The sequence below is a fragment of the Lissotriton helveticus genome, chromosome 6 (genome assembly GCF_964261635.1).
Source record: "Lissotriton helveticus chromosome 6, aLisHel1.1, whole genome shotgun sequence".
NCBI lineage: Eukaryota > Metazoa > Chordata > Amphibia > Caudata > Salamandridae > Lissotriton > Lissotriton helveticus.
Window position 1 is genome coordinate 1,959,786,867 of NC_136067.1, and position 20,065 is coordinate 1,959,806,931.

Consider the following 20,065-nt stretch of genomic DNA (forward strand, 5'->3'; position numbering starts at 1 on the left):
CCGGACTTTGAAATATATTACCGGGCTGCCCAGGGCGCACACGCATATGGCTGGATACATGGCCCAATGGATGCGCCGCACTTGAAGATTGAGGGAATAGTGGCTGATCGACGCCGTTGCCGGCGCTGCTTGCCCAACCCAGAGATAGGCGAACAGGTATCTTAGACTCACTAAACGCTGTGACGCATGCCTGGCATCACCTAATGGATGCCCAGGCATGCTCACTACTGTACGCCCCGAAGGCGAATTTGGCCTGGTGCATATGGCTTAGCCCCTGTAGAGACAGGGGTGTCCTGTCTGTGCTTGCAAAATTGAATCTCACCACCATGGGCGACCTCTTCGCCAATGGCACGGCCTGCACCTGGGAGGACATAGATACGGGAGGCGACTTGAGCGCCCTAGTTCTCCCTCGTTTTCAGTTCCACAGAGTGAGACAAGCCCTGCAGAAACTGCTGGGAGAAGACATGGCGGAGCCACAGGTGGCATTGTCGAACGACTTTATAGTCTCCGCCAAGACACCAGCCCAGTTGATATCACATCTCTATCGAATCACGCTGTCAGAACGGACTACGCACTATGCGAAACCACGTTTGGCGTGGCAGACGGATCTAAACACTGACCTCCCCAAAGATAAATGGGGATACTGTTGTGCTAACGTTAAGAAAGTATAACTTAATGGCCGTCACCGCCTATTGCATTTTAAATTCCTTAATAGGGTCTACTATACCCCCGAGCAGCTGTTGAGATACGGCTTAAGAGAGAGTCCGAGCTGCAAGAGGTGCAGCGCGCAATCAGCGGACTTCCTGCATCTGGCATGGTTATGCCCGAAAGTAGCAGACTTCTGGTCAGCAGTGTACAAAGAAGTGAATGACATCACCGGCCTATTGTTAATCCCCTCTCCACTATTGGCCATACTGGGATACTCTAAAGACATAGCGCTGGCTTTATGGAGACTGGTAGATATGGCCTTTTTAATAGCCAAACGATGCGTGGCGCTCACCTGGAAGCGTGGCCCGACCCCGACGTTGGCTAGGTGGTCAAATGACATGATGTATTGCTGTACGCAAACGGGACTATACAGTGAGTTACTCCCACCCCGTAACCGGCCTAGGAATTAATGGGCATCTGTACCTGGAGAGGAGGCCTGTGCGTGGAGATGGCGACTCAAGTGACACACACTCAATTGTAGAAACTGAAAGCACACGAGGAGAGGCGCCACTACACAACGACGCAGAGGCTCTGCCTTAGACGACAGGGAGTGTGCACTTGATGCCAGCATTGGGATGGAAGGAGTGTGTTCTGGTGACTACGGTGAAGTGGAATGGGTGATGGTATTTTGTATATGTGATGTCAATTTGAACTGGGACTGGGGTGGTGCTGATGCCTTTGCGCAGTGTGTTCTTGCCCTAAAGTTACTGTACTGTTATCACCTTGATCGTGCCATTTATGCAATGTCTGATTGTAAATTGTTGAAATGCCAATAAACAAATTCAATATTAAAAAAATAAATAAAAAAAAACTAACGATAAATGGTGAATCGGATCAGGTGTTTGGGCGAGATGCCCCAAACTCGGGGTGACCTAGTTAAAACGTTATTCATTGGGGAGCCGGCTATATCTCAGTTTTGGTTCAAATCGTGGTGGGTATGTGTTCGCTCTACTTTCTCTAGATATGGGTTGTAAAGGCTTTTAGTACACATGAGACATTCCTCAGCCAAGGTCAAAATAATTTCATCAAGTATTGATAAAGGGGCGGGGTAGGGGTTGGTGTGTTAGTGTGAGGTCTCAGCAGGGGTTTTTACCCCATATAATGATGGAGAAAGCTACAGGGGCGGGGGGGCCTTCAAGTGGAATTTCAGGCACGTATCTCACACCATCATATATCATTGTTGACACCTGTCACATGTGTGGACAACAGGAAAATCCATCTATGTTCTTTACGGACAGGTTGGCCTTGGTTATATTAGAGTGTGCTTCCAACACTGTCCAACGTAGGTCATCAGGGTAATGGCGAACCTCTAGGTAGGGTAGGGGTGAGGAGTTGGCCTAACGGCTAGGGCGCTCGACCTCGGACCTGTGGATCTGGGTTCGAGTCTCGGTAACAACGCCAAAAACCTCCTGTGATTCTGGGCACTTAATCTCCCCGTGCCTAAAATGAATGTGTGTCCTCATGTAATGTAACTGGTGCTATGTAAAGCGCTCTGTTACCTGATTCAGTTCGGGTCTAGTTCGCTCTGCAAAAAAAAAGGTGTTCTCATGTTGGTGGAGGTTCTTTTGATGCGTATACCACTGAGATGTTCCATGATCCTTGTTTTAAATGTTCGGGTGGTCATTTCTCTGTAGCGTAAATCTCTGCTCGCAACGCCTGCCTACCTTTGGTGCTCCTTGCCGCCTTTCTTGTCGGGCTCTTGACATCCGCCCTTGTTCTTTGCGGCTCCGCTCCCTGCTCACTGTGGGCTTGTGGTGGGCTCCTGACATCTGCCCAGGTCCCCCCTGCCCCCAGTGACGCCACACCATCTGCGTCGTGGCCGCCGAGAGGGGGGAACTAGAGCCCCCAAGAGCCTTTGCGCCGCCACCTACACCTGGTGCAGACTTTATTGAACTCGATACACTAGCAGTCATATGTTACCAGCATCGGACGAGGGGTTACGGACTAGCTGAGTATAAATCTGTGTGTGAAGGTGGGAAGGGGGGAAATCTTGTGTAACACTTGGCAGAGGCGGGAGGTTCCAACTACGAAACCTGGAGATAGTTTAGCAAGAGGCAGGAGATATTAAGAGTAAGATCCCCTGCACGCCTCAAGGCTACCACTATGGCCAGTACAGTGAAAACGCGCTCTGCGAAGGGAAAAGTACACACACCCCTCATATTAAGTACATCAGGGTCTGAGCCTATCCCTATATTATCACACAAAGTGCCACCTACTGCGATTGATTTAATGCTGAGGAAAGTCATTGGGGCGGTCTCTGGGGAGATTGAGCGCACAGAGACGCGGATGTCCACAACACCAATGATTACCCCATCAACACCTACACAAGCTACGGAAACTATTACATTGGAGGCTTCCCAAATTGACAACCTAGAAATCTCGAATGAAAGCATTCCTTGTGCCCAGCCGATAGAATATGCAGTGGTAATTACAACCAGGGCTGAAATTGGGTCAGCAGGTAAAAATATTAAAAGAGGGGGGACTAGGAGGGCTCAACCGAAGAAAGTGAAACCAAGCATCGTCGTGCACAGGTCAAAAGAGATAGAGAATGAGGTGATGGTAGTAGAACCGACACGCCATTCAGGCCCACCAGGATGGATGGATAATGTAATAGCAGACCTCCAAAAACATCTAGAAGCCTTCATTGTGAGCCAAATAAAGCCGCTAGTTAGTAGACTAGATAAAATTGCTAACGAACTGAACAAGCAGGGCAAGACAAAGGGCTCCACAAACACCAACCTAACAGCAAACCACACCCCATCAGCGAATCTTTCAGCGCAGCAAACTCCTATTAGCAACAACTGTGTTAGCAATGAACAATGTATCATCGCACAAGTCCATGTACCCCCCAAACCTACAGCCCAGGAGGGGGTGACAAACATACAAAAGGGTGGGAATAAGAATTCAGATAAACAGCAGACAAATAGGCAGCCAACACAAGAAGGAAACTCCTTAATTGGTAGAGTGGCAGAAATACACCAGGCAGGACAGGAGCCAAAAGATAGAACAAACTACCCCCTACCAAATATAAATTTACCCCCTGAAGCATGCCCCAACGTTGTTGTTTTTGCTGGGGTACCAGAACTCAGGGCGGGGCAGAAAGAGTCACACACGGAATTAAAAAATAAGATAACTAATTGGCCGAACATACATAGTCCCCTGCAGTGTGAGGAAGGCGGGGAGATCCTCCATGTGAGGAGGGTAAATTGGATTGGTAAGAGGAGGAAAGATATTGCAGGGAACTGCATTATTGCGAACTTTAGGGACACCAATTTAAAGGAATACATACTGGGCAACCGAAACAGGAATGACACTAGTACTATAACATCATTACCACTAGGGTATTTTTACCCAAGAATACGTGTCACACACATCGCAAGTCACATGTATGGCAGAAAGGGTAGGGCACCAGACATGAACTGGGCAAGGAACTATGAACAGGTAGGCCCGCCCACATCAAACCAGGGTCTCCCACAGTGGACAAATAGATTCAGTCCCCTACTGTCCCTGGACGAAAATGACTGACTATCCAACTCAGGGAACTCTCAAGAGATGTTGGTTAGAAAAGTGGGCCAATGAACCTATTGCCCAGACAGATCGGGTTAATTCCCAGGTGAAGGGGCTCGCAGAACTCCCACCAAAGCAAGATGGGGAAGAACAAAGGGGCATGCAAATGAAGAGGGTCGAACCCATGTCACATATACAGGGCACGAATGTTAGTAAAGGACATAGGGGAGGGATGAACATAATGTCCTGGAATATAGCAGGTCTTGCTGGAAAACTAGAAAATACACACTGGAAAAATCACCTATGTGGGTTCCACATATTAGCTTTCCAGGAGACCTGGGCGGTCGACTGCTCCCCTTATCAAATTGAGGGCTACAAATGCTTTTCAGTGCCAGCCCAAAAAAGCACATCGGGAAGGGCAAAGGGAGGATTAGCACTATATGTTGGCCTTAATATTGAAAGAACGTGGACACTACCTCCCTGTACATCACATACTCTCCAGGCGGTGACATTTCAAGGGAAAGGGTTGAGGTTACTGTTACTCAACGTTTATAATCCAGGGCCTGTAAATGGATATAACGCGGCACTCCAGGAATTAGACTGCAGACTCAACCAAGAGGCTGAACAAAGGAAAAGAGGGGCAGAACCAATTGTTGTGGTAATGGGCGATCTAAATTGCCATCTATGCCCAAATCTGCTCCCAGTAACTGCAGATTGATCCTCCTGTCCTACTAAAAGCAGGCCACACTTAGAACACAATAAGGAGGGATCAACTCTATCTAAAATACTAGACACTCACGCCCTAACACATACAAGTGATCTGGCTGTCCCGGATATAGAGGGTAACCTTACTCCTACATTCAAAGGAAGAGGTTGTTCCTCGATTATAGATTATATGGTGATATCCCCCTTCGCAAAACACTGGATTATGGAGGCTAGAACTGAATGGAGCACGTTTAGTGACCATAATCCTTTAGTTTTGGAGCTAATATATAGCGGCAGCTCCATAAGGTGCAAACAATCTGATACCGAAATTAGGCCAACTGACATGGGGAGGCAACTTAGGTGGTCGAAAGTCAATGCCCCGGAATTCTATAAATCCTTAATAGTAAAAGGCAAAAAGCAGATTGAAGATTGCCTAGAACCTACTGTAGGAGGATGTGAGTTGGTCATAGTGTTTGGGCAGCTAACTAAAGTGGTGGACGAATTGTTGAAGACAAAAGGCTCCAGAAGGAACGTTTCACAATCAAGATGGTTCGACACCAATTGCTCTCGAGCACTAAGAGATCTAAAATTGAGCCTCAAAGCTAATCCCAGGGACAAACTAAAAGTGGCCCTTTGCAGACAGAAATATAAAACTATGGTAAAACAAAGAAAGGCTACACTGCAAGCGGAAGTCTGGGCCGATCTCAGGGAGGCTGGGAGAACAGGGATTTCACGGAATTCTGGAGAATATTAAACTGGCCTTGTTGCCAGGATTACAGTGCCCCTTTGATCAGCACCAACATACTTCCTGAACAATGGGTTACCCACTTTGAGGGCCTCTACAACCATATCCACGAAACAAAGCCGGAAGAGGGTTGGGATGGGACACGGAGCATGGAAATAGATTTCTCACTCACAGAAATAATCAAGGCTATTCAAGGATTGTCTCGAAATAAAGCCTCAGGGCCCGATGGCACTCCGCCAGATCTTTACTTAAGTAACATCGACCTATGGGCACCAATCTTGACAAGAGTTCTAAACGCTGCTATTAAATCAGGGCTCCCTCGATCTTGGTCTACTGCATTAATTGTCCCTATTTTCAAAAAGGGGAGAAGGGACAATCCTCAATGCTATAGACCAATATCACTGATTGACGTCTCAGCCAAAATCCTGGGCCGGGTGGTACTGAATCGTCTCATGGCCTGGACGGAAGAGCATCACACCATAGCAGACACTCAGTATGGCTTTAGATTGGGTAAATCAACTAGCGATCAGTGTCTAAATTTATATTTATTAGTTGCCAAGTACACGAAAGCCGTGCTGTGAAACACGGGTTAACCCAAGGAGTCACTGGGACCTGGGCGAAAGGTTAATGTAAACAAGGTGATCCCAGTTACATACACACTTAACTCAACTAAAACATTAGTAAATAGCATACACAAATATTCATAACAACATTGTTTTTAATCAACGTGTATCAAAGATTCATTCATGAGAAGATACACAAAATATATAAAATATATAAAATATGTAATGCCCCGGAAAATTGGAATAGGGAAGGGTAGTGATGGGATGGTGAAAGTAAAGAATGAGTCACAAAGAACTGAATACAGCAAAAATAATACTAAATTAACACAATGGAACAAATAATTCGTCAATTAATTGGACGATCTTGCCTCAGATAAAATCACAAATGATAAATCAGGGAAGAGGCTGAACACAAGTGGGAGTGTCGACGTTTCGACCCAAATTGATGCAGGCGTGGTATAAACCTTGCTAGAGGGTCTTCATCAGGACAGGAATAGTTGAAAATGGGGCAATGATTCTGTGTAAAAAATGAATAAATTATTCTACAACGGGTCACAAGATCCCTCAAAAGCTCATGAGAGTAATAATATTAATAATTAAAAGGCCAAGATGGGGACACACTCATATAATGCGGAGCTAGGGAATACATCAAGAAATACATCATAAGTAACAGAGGGGTAGTTACCAATGGACACTTGGTGAGGCAAGTAAGTTTGAAAGGCCTCAGAGAATATCTTAGATTACATGTCGGCCCATTGATGAAATAGCCTCAATTGCAGTAATCCACGCTTTATGTGCGTAGCCAAGACAAGGACTCAAATTGTAAAATCATACGTTGTCTATCGAATTGTAAAACAAATATAAGTCACATAGAAAAGCGTACCTTAGGGTTGTATAGTAATGCAGTGATTTGGTTTGATAGTAGAGTTCCCAGGATGGGATTATGTCTGGGAAATCAAAAGCAATTCTTTCAGATTACAGAGACCATGAAAAGTTATTTTTATTACAATGGTGAAATTTAGCCTCACTCGTTCCGTTAATTTATCAAACAAAACTAGGGTTCAGTAGGTACCACGTACTATAAGTATCGGTGCGTTGACGGTAGTTGTAATATTATTCCGCATCCAATACATCATTTGAGCAGCAAAGGTATGGCTTTGATAATACTGATAGTACGGAGTCAGTCATACCACTTCATAATAATGTCTAAGGTATCAGCAGTTAATTACAACATAAAGGTGAGATAGCTCCACTTACATGTTCGTGAAAATCGATAACAGCACGAATAATAATACCGTTTTGGTCACTATCTAATCGTATCTTCATCCGGTCGTAGTGGGACCCAGGCGATCGTGATTAGGCACAGGAGCTGAAAAGTGAGGCAGAGAATTGGTGCCATAGCTCAGAAATATACACGGGCCCAACAAAACGCCTTCAAAAATATCGTACCTGCCGGTAAGCAGGAAACCAGCACGTAAAATGAGAAATTCGGCTGTGATGGTCAATGCTAGCGTATGCTAGTCGCCGCTGGATATTATATCAGGGTATTCATGGTCCGTAGGCAATGCCAAATCTATAGGGTTGAACAACTTGTTAGTATTGTAATTATCACGCTAGTACATACGTTCACATACATAGTAAACGCGGAAGCATACCTGGAATATTATGGGGCGTGGTAGCTGAATTTCGACTACGGTGGATGAACCACCCGCCGCTGTATAGTTCTACGGCTCCTAACGTGTTACCGTTGAAGACTGAAATCTGCCGAGTAAACGGACAATGGATTGGTAACGCTATCGGTTAACACGACGGACACTAAAATATTGCCACGCATTCAAAAATGGTAAACACGTACCGTGAGCCTATTGCAATCGTGCACCACCCATGGAAACCTCAGTAACACTGGACATCGCCAAGCAACAACGGAAGTAATCCTTTTGAACACTTCCTATTTAGTTCTAAACACGTGACCCTGAATCATCATGGTCACAGAAAAGGGACTGAGGAGGAAAAGTTCGATATAACCTAGTATATCGTTTACCGTCAAAGAATTCCTGGCGGCAACGGGTGTGATTGAAATATACTATGTTTTCAAATGCACAGTGTGTACAATACAACAAACTGTATTCACAATTGTAAATGCATATTAATATTATGAGCCATATTGGCAACAGAGTGCATGTTACACACAACATTAATACAAATCATTGATATGCATCATAATTATCTTATCGGCGTACCTATCAACCATGATGGTAAAGGCTGTTACGTTGGAGGAAAATTTAAAAAAAGAAGGGAAAGAGATTTTTCTACAGTTAGAGGCGTACCTGTTGAACATGACGGTAAAGGCCTTTTAGTTAAAGACACATTTCGTAATATGCATTAAACAAATTGATATTCATGATAAAACGGACACTCAGATCATGATCACCATTTACAGATTAGCCATTTGTGCAAAGGTACTCTCAGTTTCATTAAGCCCTGTTCTGACTGAGTCAAAAAGGAACATCCATTTCGCTTCGCGAGTGTTGAGAATATTTGAAATGCTACCTCCCCTGGCACTCAATGTAACTTTCTCAAGAATGACCCACCTAAGACTCTCTGGTGAGTGCTGCTTAGCTTTGAAATGATCGACTAGCCGGGCTCCCACTACCTCGCACCTAATTCTGCTAATATGTTGCAGGATCCTAGCTTTGGCCCTCTGCTGAGTTTGGCCAATGTAGATTAAATCGCACTCACATAAGATGGCATAAACTACGTTCTGGGTGTTACAATTCGTAAGAGATTTCAATGCGATTTTATGTTCCTTATACTCAAAGGTCTTAGTCTGAATAGTGTTATCACAAGCTTTGCACTTAGTGCATCTATGATGGCCTGTGATAGGTGGAAGATTCCACAATGATAGAACGGTGGTCGGTTCTATGGAAGGAAGGAATGATCGGACAACATGGTCTCTGATGTTTTTACCTCTTTTAAAGGCATGGAGAGGCAAAGATGGATATCCAATGTCATCGGAAATTAATGGCCAATGTTTATTGACGATCTTTTTGATTCTATTACTCTCTGTTGTGAAGGTGGCCACACAGACCATCCGCGTGTTTTTTTCTTCATCGCATCGTTTGGGTTGCAATAAACATTCTCTTGGATTGTACCATGCTCGTTTTTTGGCCCTCTTAATAAGTCGTCTGGGATAGCCTCTCTGTATCAATCTATTCATCAGATCGTCTGCTTGCTCCATATAGTGTAACTTATCAGAGCAATTTCTGCTAATTCGCAAAAATTGCCCTATGGGTAGGTTGTCCCTAAGGGATCTGGGATGGTGACTCCCATATTGAAGGAGCGAATTCCGCTCGGTGGGTTTGCGGAAGAGGGTCGTTTTCAAAATCCCATCATCATTATAGATCGTAAGATCAAGGAAATCGACACGGCATGAGTCAGATTTAAAGGTAAATTTAATGTCTGTAGATTGTAAATCCAGCCAGTTTTGAAAAGCAGAAAGTTCAGTGTCAGTTCCGTTCCAGATAAGTAGGATATCGTCTATATAACGAACCCAAACCCTTAGGTGGTGTTTAAAAGGGTTCCGCTCATTGAGGATAATGTCTTCCTCAAATGCCGCCATATAGAGGATAGCCAGATCTGGGGCAAATGTAGCCCCCATAGCCACTCCCTTCGTTTGTAAGTAGAAGTGGTCCTGGAACATGAAAAAATTGCGCATCATGGCCAGCCGTAAAAGTCGTATGATGAATCCTGTGGGAACCGGTACTGGGGCAGTCCTCTGATCCAAGTACCGTGTCATAATAGTTAGGGCCTCCTCTTGCGGGATACTTGTGTAAAACGAAGTTATATCACACGTGACCAACATCTCTTTCTGTATGTCATATGATAGGCCATCAACTATGCCTATTGTGTGCATAGTATCACGAAGATATGTGGGTGTCGCCTCCGCTAGGGGTTTAAGGAAGAAATCAACATATCGACCCAACGGTTCCAACATCGAGCCACAACCCGATACAATGGGTCTACCAGGTGGCTCACTTAGACTCTTATGCATTTTGGGTTAAGTATATATAGTCGGTAACCTTGGAGTCTGTTGGTTAAGATAATTGAATTCCAACTCAGTGAGGAATCCTTCATCAAGGCCCGACCTAGTCAATTCAAGGATGTCTGAAGCAAGCGCCAAAGAGGGATCAGTATCAAGTCTTCGATAACTGACGCCATCATTTAGCTGTTTGTAGATTTCATTCTTGTAGTTCTTGACGTCCTGAACCACAATGGCACCCCCCTTGTCCGCCGGCTTGATTATTATTTCCTTGTTGTTCCCGAGGGACTGAAGGGCCTTTTTCTCATTCCTGTTGATGTCAAATGGATGGTAACGACGTTTATCCAGAATTTGGTTAACGTCACGTAACACCACTGACTCATATGTTAAGATTTTGTGTGACATAGAGTTGAATGGTGGCACTAAGGTGGATGGAATTCGTAAGCCAGTGTATGATTTACATTGGTACGATGGTCTGTTTTGAAAGAAATATCTAAGTCGAACTTTCCTAAAAAACTTTTCTAAAAAACGTACAAAGTTCCGATCTGATGGTAAATTGATCAAGGATGTTGGTAGGTACATATGAAAGTCCCTTGCCCAGTACTTTTAGTTCATCGTCAGAAAGACGGTAATTTGAAATATTGACCACCGGATTGGGTGGACTCACCAGCGGTACACCTTGCGGCGGGTCGATATTTCCCCGTGCTATTCTGATTTAAAGTGTACCTGCTTCTGGTTCTGGGGCCTGCCACGCCCACCTTCCCAGTTCTGGTTCCCTGATTGTTGGCCTCGTTGGTAACCTCTGGACCAATTGTTGCCTCTGTTCCTGGGGGGTTGCCATTGGCCCTGGCCCTGGTCTAAAAAAGGTTGCTGACGGGGTTGGTAATTATAATCCTGTACGTTCTGAGGATGACTGGGTCCAGATTGATCAAAATCCCAGTCAGAATCGTAGGAGGAGTTGGAGAACGTTTTGTAGTTACGTCTCCCTCGTGAATTACCAGCGCCCCTGTTGGTGAAACGACCCTGAGTATCTTGACGATAATAATCCTCCTGTAAATAGGGGTAGGTTTTCGTCTTATCGTAAAGTCTCAGGTCGCGGGCCAATTTTTCGAGTTTTTTATTTTGCATTGTCAGCTCAAAGTCCTTGAGAGTGGCATCCAAAGAGCTTATAGCCTCTTTGGCATTTGTTAATGCTCTGTCACCATTCATTTCAGCTCTAAGTGCTGCAATTTCTTTAGAAATAGACTGTACCTGTTCTCCTGCAGTCTCAACCCCCAGCACCATCCAGTGCCGGGAGCAATTGTTGGCCACGTAACTAAAACCCTCCTTAAACTTAGGGACCTCAACAAAAATGGCCGGCTCGATCTTAATTTGGAGGCCTACTGGAATAATGTTCTCTTGAAGGTAACGGGTGAGCAGATGACCATGCCACCGTGTTCGAATTAGTTTCTTTTCCAGTCTCTCTAAACGAGCTATCTTATCTCTCAGGGTGAAATCAATCGTGGGTACATTTGTGGAGAGAAAAGTGTTGGCTGGGTCCCCTATCAATTGTGTGATGTATTCCTCAGAATATGAGAGTAGTTCCCTCTCGACCATACTAAAAAGAGAATCAATCTCAGACAAGAACCTCACAGGTGTGACCTGTACAGGAAGTGCTGTGAAACACGGGTTAACCCAAGGAGTCACTGGGACCTGGGCGAAAGGTTAATGTAAACAAGGTGGTCCCAGTTACATACACACTTAACTGAACTAAAACATTAGTAAATAGCATACACAAATATTCATAACAACATTGTTTTTAATCACAACGTGTATCAAAGATTCATTCATGAGAAGATACACAAAATATATAAAATATATAAAATATGTAATGCTCCGGAAAATTGGAATAGGGAAGGGTAGTTATGGGATGGTGAAAGTAAAGAATGAATAATTAACAAAAGGGGGGAGGGAGAGGGAATAGTGGATTCTGTCTCCCCTGGCAATACTCATAAACAAAAAGGAATCCACTAGGTGGAGTATGGTTGTTACCACAATGGTGGGGAGCAACCAGTGTTGTTTAAATACCCCTCACACACCAACAGGCCCCTTGGTGTCATGCTTCATCATCGGGGTCTTCGCAAACCTCTACGGGATGCGGCGTGCTACGACTCACGGTTACGTAGGAGCACTATCTGTGAACTATGTGTAGGTGTGTGTGGGTAAATAATGTGAGTGGTGAGGTGAAAGTGAAAAAATTAAAAGATACCTGGCACGTAAGTACTGAAAAAATTTTAATTAGTCTCCGGCTGGTATCGTTAAAAGAGTGCTAAAGTGGCTGTTATCTACTGATTAGGGTAAAACAACCATGTTAGTGCGTCGACATGTTTCGGAGTTAAAAAACTCCTTCTTCAGGACGAGGATGTGCACTACTTATCCCCACCTTACTCACATGTATGTAGATATAAAAGTGTGCTCTACAAAAATAAGATTAGGTGAAAATGTACCTATCTGTGTTAAATGTTATAAGGTCCGTTGCGCCCAATTGGCGGATAAAGACACTTATAGTAAAGGGTCATATGGCCTCATGAGCCACAACGTTGTGAGGGGGTCCGTTCTACCCTCTATATGGCAACGGTTACTTCTAGGGCTGTCTGGCTTCCTACCCCTCCACGCGACTCCGACTGAATGGGGCAATGATTCTGTGTAAAAAATGAATAAATTATTCTACAACGGGTCACAAGATCCCTAAAAAGCTCATAAGAGTAATAATATTAATAATTAAAAGGCCAAGATAGGGACACACTCATATAATGCGGAGCTAGGGAATACATCAAGAAATACATCATAAGTAACAGAGGGGTAGTTACCAATGGACACTTGGTGAGGCAAGTAAGTTTGAAAGGCCTCAGAGAATATCTTAGATTACATGTCGGCCCATTGATGAAATAGCCTCAATTGCAGTAATCCACGCTTTATGTGCGTAGCCAAGACAAGGACTCAAATTGTAAAATCATACGTTGTCTATCGAATTGTAAAACAAATATAAGTCACATAGAAAAGCGTACCTTAGGGTTGTATAGTAATGCAGTGATTTGGTTTGATAGTAGAGTTCCCAGGATGGGATTATGTCTGGGAAATCAAAAGCAATTCTTTCAGATTACAGAGACCATGAAAAGTTATTTTTATTACAATGGTGAAATTTAGCCTCACTCGTTCCGTTAATTTATCAAACAAAACTAGGGTTCAGTAGGTACCACATACTATAAGTATCGGTGCGTTGACGGTAGTTGTAATATTATTCCGCATCCAATACATCATTTGAGCAGCAAAGGTATGGCTTTGATAATACTGATAGTACGGAGTCAGTCATACCACTTCATAATAATGTCTAAAGTATCAGCAGTTAATTACAACATAAAGGTGAGATAGCTCCACTTACATGTTCGTGAAAATCGATAACAGAACGTATAATAATACCGTTTTGGTCACTATCTAATCGTATCTTCAGCCGGTCGTAGTGGGACCCAGGCGATCGTGATTAGGCACAGGAGCTGAAAAGTGAGGCAGAGAATTGGTGCCATAGCTCAGAAATATACACGGGCCCAACAAAACGCCTTCAAAAATATCGTACCTGCCGGTAAGCAGGAAACCAGCACGTAAAATGAGAAATTCGGCTGTGATGGTCAATGCTAGCGTATGCTAGTCACCGCTGGATATTATATCAGGGTATTCACGGTCCGTAGGCAATGCCAAATCTATAGGGTTGAACAACTTGTTAGTATTGTAATTATCACGCTAGTACATACGTTCACGTACATAGTAAACGCGGAAGCATACCTGGAATATCATGTGGCGTGGTAGCTGAATTTCGACTATGGTGGATGAACCACCCGCCGCTGTATAGTTCTACGGCTCCTAACGTGTTACCGTTGAAGACTGAAATCTGCCGAGTAAACGGACAATGGATTGGTAATGCTATCGGTTAACACGACGGACACTAAAATATTGCCACGCATTAAAAAATGGTAAAAACGTACCGTGAGCCAATTGCAATCGTGCACCACCCATGGAAACCTCAGTAACACTGGACATCGCCAAGCAACAACGGAAGTAACCCTTTTGAACTCTTCCTATTTAGTTCTAAACACGTGACCCTGAATCATCATGGTCACAGAAAAGGGACTGAGGAGGAAAAGTTCGATATAACCTAGTATATCGTTTTCCGTCAAAGAATTCCTGGCGGCAACGGGTGTGATTGAAATATACTATGTTTTCAAATGCACAGTGTGTACAATACAACAAACTGTATTCACAATTGTAAATGCATATTAATAATATTATGAGCCATATTGGCAACAGAGTGCATGTTACACACAACATTAATACAAATCATTGATATGCATCATAATTATCTTATCGGCGTACCTATCAACCATGATGGTAAAGGCCGTTACGTTGGAGGAAAATTTAAAAAAAGAAGGGAAAGAGATTATTCTACAGTTAGAGGCGTACCTGTCGAACATGACGGTAAAGGCCTTTTAGTTAGAGACACATTTCGTAATATGCATTAAACAAATTTATATTCATGATAAAACGGACACTCAGATCATGATCACCATTTACAGATTAGCCATTTGTGCAAAGGTACTCTCAGTTTCATTAAGCCCTGTTCTGACTGAGTCAAAAAGGGACATCCATTTCGCTTCGCGAGTGTTGAGAATATTTGAAATGCTACCTCCCCTGGCACTCAATGTAACTTTCTCAAGAATGACCCACCTAAGACTCTCTGGTGAGTGCTGCTTAGCTTTGAAATGATCGACTAGTGGGGCTCCCACTACCTCGCACCTAATTCTGCTAATATGTTGCAGGATCCTAGCTTTGGCCCTCTGCTGAGTTTGGCCAATGTAGATTAAATCGCACTCACATAAGATGGCATAAAATACGTTCTGAGTGTTACAATTCGTAAGAGATTTCAATGCGATTTTATGTTCCTTATACTCAAAGGTCTTAGTCTGAATAGTGTTATCACAAGCTTTGCACTTAGTGCATCTATGATGGCCTGTGACAGATGGAAGATTCCACAATGATAGAACGGTGGTCGGTTCTATGGAAGGAAGGAATGATCGGACAACATGGTCTCTGATGTTTTTACCTCTATACGTGCTGTTATCGATTTTCACGAACATGTAAGTGGAGCTATCTCACCTTTATGTTGTAATTAACTGCTGATACCTTAGACATTATTATGAAGTGGTATGACTGACTCCGTACTATCAGTATTATCAAAGCCATACCTTTGCTGCTCAAATGATGTATTGGATGCGGAATAATATTACAACTACCGTCAACGCACCAATACTTATAGTACGTGGTACCTACTGAACCCTAGTTTTGTTTTATAAATTAAAGGAACGAGTGAGGCTAAATTTCACCATTGTAATAAAAATAACTTTTCATGGTCCATGTAATCTGAAAGAATTGCTTTTGATTTCCCAGACATAATTCCATCCTGGAAACTCTATTATCAAACTTAATCACTGCATTACTATACAACCCTAAGGTACGCTTTTCTATGTGACTTATATTTGTTTTACAATTCGATAGACAACATATGATTTTACAATTTGAGTCCTTGTCTTGGCTACGCACATAAAGCGTGGATTACTGCAATTGAGGCTATTTCATCAATGGGCCGACATGTAATCTAAGATATTCTCTGAGGCCTTTCAAACTTACTTACCTCACCAAGTGTCCATTGGTAACTACCCCTCTGTTACTTATGATGTATTTCTTGATGTATTCCCTAGCTCCGCATTATATGAGTGTGTCCCCATCTTGGCCTTTTAATTATTAATATTATTACTCTTATGAGCTTTTGAGGGATCTTGTGACCCGTTGTAGAATAATTTATTCATTTTTTACACAGAATCATTGCCCCATTTTCAACTATTCCTGTCCTGATGAAGACCCTCTAGCAAGGTTTATACCACGCCTGCATCAATTTGGGTCGAAACGTCGACACTCCCACTTGTGTTCAGCCTCTTCCATGATTTATCATTTGTGATTTTATCTGAGGCATGATCGTCCAATTAATTGACGAATTATTTGTTCCATTGTGTTAATTTAGTATTATGTTTGCTGTATTCAGTTCTTTGTGACTCATTCTTTACTTTCACCATCCCATCACTACCCTTCCCTATTCCAATTTTCCGGGGCATTACATATTTTATATATTTTATATATTTTGTGTATCTTCTCATGAATGAATCTTTGATACACGTTGTGATTAAAAACAATGTTGTTATGAATATTTGTGTATGCTATTTACTAATGTTCTAGTTGAGTTAAGTGTGTATGTAACTGGGACCACCTTGTTTACATTAAGTACACGAAAGCCAGCAATGGAACTATTCATATGGGATTTATGGATCTGGCTGCGGCCTTTGACAATGTAAATAGGAACAAACTGTGGGCTATTATGAACAACTTGGGAATTGACCCAGGACTTATAAATATCCTTAGAGAACTACATTGGAACACCACTGCCAGGGTCCGCTTTAGCACGGAGGGGGGGAGTACTGATCCCTTTCCGTGCACCAGTGGAGTGAGGCAAGGGTGTATCCTTGCTCCCTTTTTATTCTCCTTGTACATTAATGACCTGGAGAAACCCTTATTGCCCTGAATGTAGACTGCCCCAAAGCAGGAACGCGTCAGATTCCGGTACTGCTGTACGCGGATGACGCGGTTCTGCTTGCACGAACAGCACGAAGCTTACAATATCTTGGTGACGGATTTGTAAAGTTCATGGACAATTTAGATCTGTCCGTGAACTTGAGCAAGTCCTTTGTGATGGTGGCAGGCAAAAGGCCATCTAGGAAATTTGTGTTTAAAATAGGGACCCATACTTTAGAAACTGTAACCACTTTCCCTTATCTGGGCCTCTTATTTGACGGGGAAATGAAGTTTGGTTCCCTGATTGAGGAACGCTGTACAAAGCTAGTTTCCTCAAATGGTGCGATATCAAACTTTGCTCGCAGGCTGGGCCGCGGGGAACATCGTTTACGACGCAACTTTTAGCACGCAGTGCTTTTACAACGCGGTTTTTAAATCGCATTCTATTACAAGAATGACTCTGGGGGGCGCTCAAGGATAGGGAATACTTTTAATTTACTATCCAACACCTTTCCTAGTGTCAACGGGGACTGGTGTTGGAATAGTAAATTAAAATATTCACTATCCAACACCCCTTTCTGTTATGCGTTGTAAAAGAATGCGTTATAAAAACCGCGTTGTTACAGCATGCGTGCTAAAAGCATGCGTTGTAACAACGTACATCCCTGGGCCGCTGGTCACCAGAACAAGTGATGAGCCTGTATGGCTCCATAAAGTACTGCAAAGGCCCTGTATGGAGCAGAGGTGTGGGGTTTCAGGGATGTAACCCACTTACAGCAGGAGGAAGATACATTCCTTCGCAAAATCCTAAAGATCCCACAGAGAACACCAGCAGAAATTGCACACACCGAACTTGGGACCCCATATATTATAGATCAGGTGAAATTGAGGCCCATTGTTGGCATGGCTCAGAATCTGGGTAAATCCTGAGGCAGAATTAAGCAGGGTAATTGTTGGAGATTGCCTACAAAGGGATAAGGGGGTGCAAATCCCCTGGCTAAATTATGTCAAGGGCACGCTAGAGAACATAGACCAGCATAACCTCTTCAGCGACCCGACCGCAATCTCGAATCAAAAAACTGTTGCTGGAAAAATTTACATCTGACAGATTAGGCTCTGATTCACCAAAGAGATCAGTAGCTGCTTACCGCCTAGTAACTAATGGGGAGGGCATGGAACCCTATCTATTCCTGATGCACAAACAGCAGGATAGGTTTTTAATGTGTCGTTTTAGGCTCAATTTGTTACACCATATTTTATCTTACCCATCTGGTTTTACTGTAACAATGGGCCAGAAGGGTGCCTGCGGCTGCGACAATAGGTCCCCGCAGGACACTCTTCATTTTGTACTTTTATCGAACCCCCCAACGTAGATTTCTGGTGGATATTTTAAAAGAGGCAAAATTTGTTCACGCTAAAACTGCACTACTCTTTTTACAAAGAGCAAATGATATGCATACCTTATGTTCTGTAATGAATTTTCTAAAAGTCGCAGTAAGACTAAGAAATACAAGAGGCTAAGCAATCATGTATGCAATATCATGTTTTTATAATTGTATAAATGTTGTTTCTTATCAAGGTCAGAATTGTAAATGGATTTTTGTAAAATGTATTTTTATGATGGTTTTTAATCATTGAAATAAAGATTTACTGAACTATGTAGCATATACCACTGAGATGTTCCATGATCCTTGTTTTAAATGTTCGGGTGGTCATTCCTATATAGCGCTTGCTACAGGGACAGGTGATCATGTTTATGCAGTTTTTAGAATTGCAATTAGTGTGAGACCTTTGTGTCCATACTAGTGTGCTATAGTTGGATAGTTTTAGAGGGTTCAGTCAGGTTACATTCAACACAGGAACCACAGGGATTGTGTCCTGTCACATAGAGGTAGTTGTGTGGATTTTTCCGTGATTCGTGGTCTTGTGTGCACATTAGTATCCTCTAAATTGTAGGTTCGATTGAAGGCAAACCTCGGGTGGGAGGTTTATGAATCTACATTTTTTTACATTTACAATTCTTTAAAAAAATAGGAATTGTAAAAAAAAAATAACAGAAGAAAAAAAATAAACTGGGTAGCAATAGTCTTTAAAATGAGGGGAAGGAAGACAGCAGGAAAACAACACCCTCGGGGAGTAAAGAAGGAGGCGAGAGGGACAGGGCATGGAAGGAGGAAGGGAAGGTTTACAGGGTAAGGAAGAGTCATCGCCAGATAAAAGTAATAAAAAGAAAAGGAAATGAGGAATAAGATATTTTACTCCCAAAAAAACATTCAGTAGGATGGTCTCGGCAGCCTTCTGTGAGCGATTCTAGATGAAAAATATGAGGAAAATATTCAATATGGCGAATTTCTTCAAGTGGTTCTTTCGACATAGACACATACAACTCTTAGCAGCATTACATCCTTACCACTTCCAAAGATTACTTCCTCTGCAAGCTCACTGGCAGATTTCTTCTTTTTCTGCAGCTGAGAAAGAGGACCGACATTGTCCATAAACCAGAGATCAGGGGGTGCCCAAGGTAAGCCCAATTGTTGTTCATAAATAATTCGATCAAGTTCCAGAGCTTTACGCACCAATCCTTTAATTTCCTCCTCATTCATCAGCCATAGAGCACGAAATTTATACGGCTCCACCGATCCAAAATGCCTAGAAAGGTACAATCAGTATAGTTTATTCAGGGGTCACAAATTAATCAAATAAAATATTACCCATAGGATCTAATGAAAGGATTAAAGTGCTCATTTATATGAAAAAGAATATAGGTTTGTTGTGAATATTCTATACAAAATCACAGGCCTCTAATCTTATAGTTGGTGACGTTGCTGCATCACAACAATGAATACCTCAAGGTTACAAACCCGGTGTCGCAATCCTTCCATGCCTACTCAACAATGTTCTTGCTGAATAATTTGCGGTGCTGAAGTGAACTTTGCGTTTTCTGCATTAGTCCTCCCATAGCATTTTATATATTTGTATAATAATGTATCTGAGTGCACATTTTTCATTTACGAACTTGTGCTTTATTTAGTATTGATCACATATGTATAAGACATAATGTCTGCATTATTACAGGTTGATACTCCATCAGTTATTAATATAAATGTATTAATGTGAATTATAATGTGTAGTTTTAGTGAATGT

The 20,065-nt window shown here is 42.8% G+C and overlaps 1 protein-coding gene across 1 annotated transcript in view; it reads right to left on the reverse strand.

The window, feature by feature from the left end:
- LOC144763934 (dynein regulatory complex protein 1-like) overlaps nucleotides 1-20,065 on the reverse strand; it is a 907,472-nt gene that overhangs the window by 379,623 nt on the left and 507,784 nt on the right. Inside the window, exon 10 of the mRNA XM_078649981.1 lies at nucleotides 19,332-19,570. Within this exon, the coding sequence (XP_078506107.1) occupies nucleotides 19,332-19,570 (239 nt within the window). The remainder of the gene's footprint in view (nucleotides 1-19,331; nucleotides 19,571-20,065) is intronic.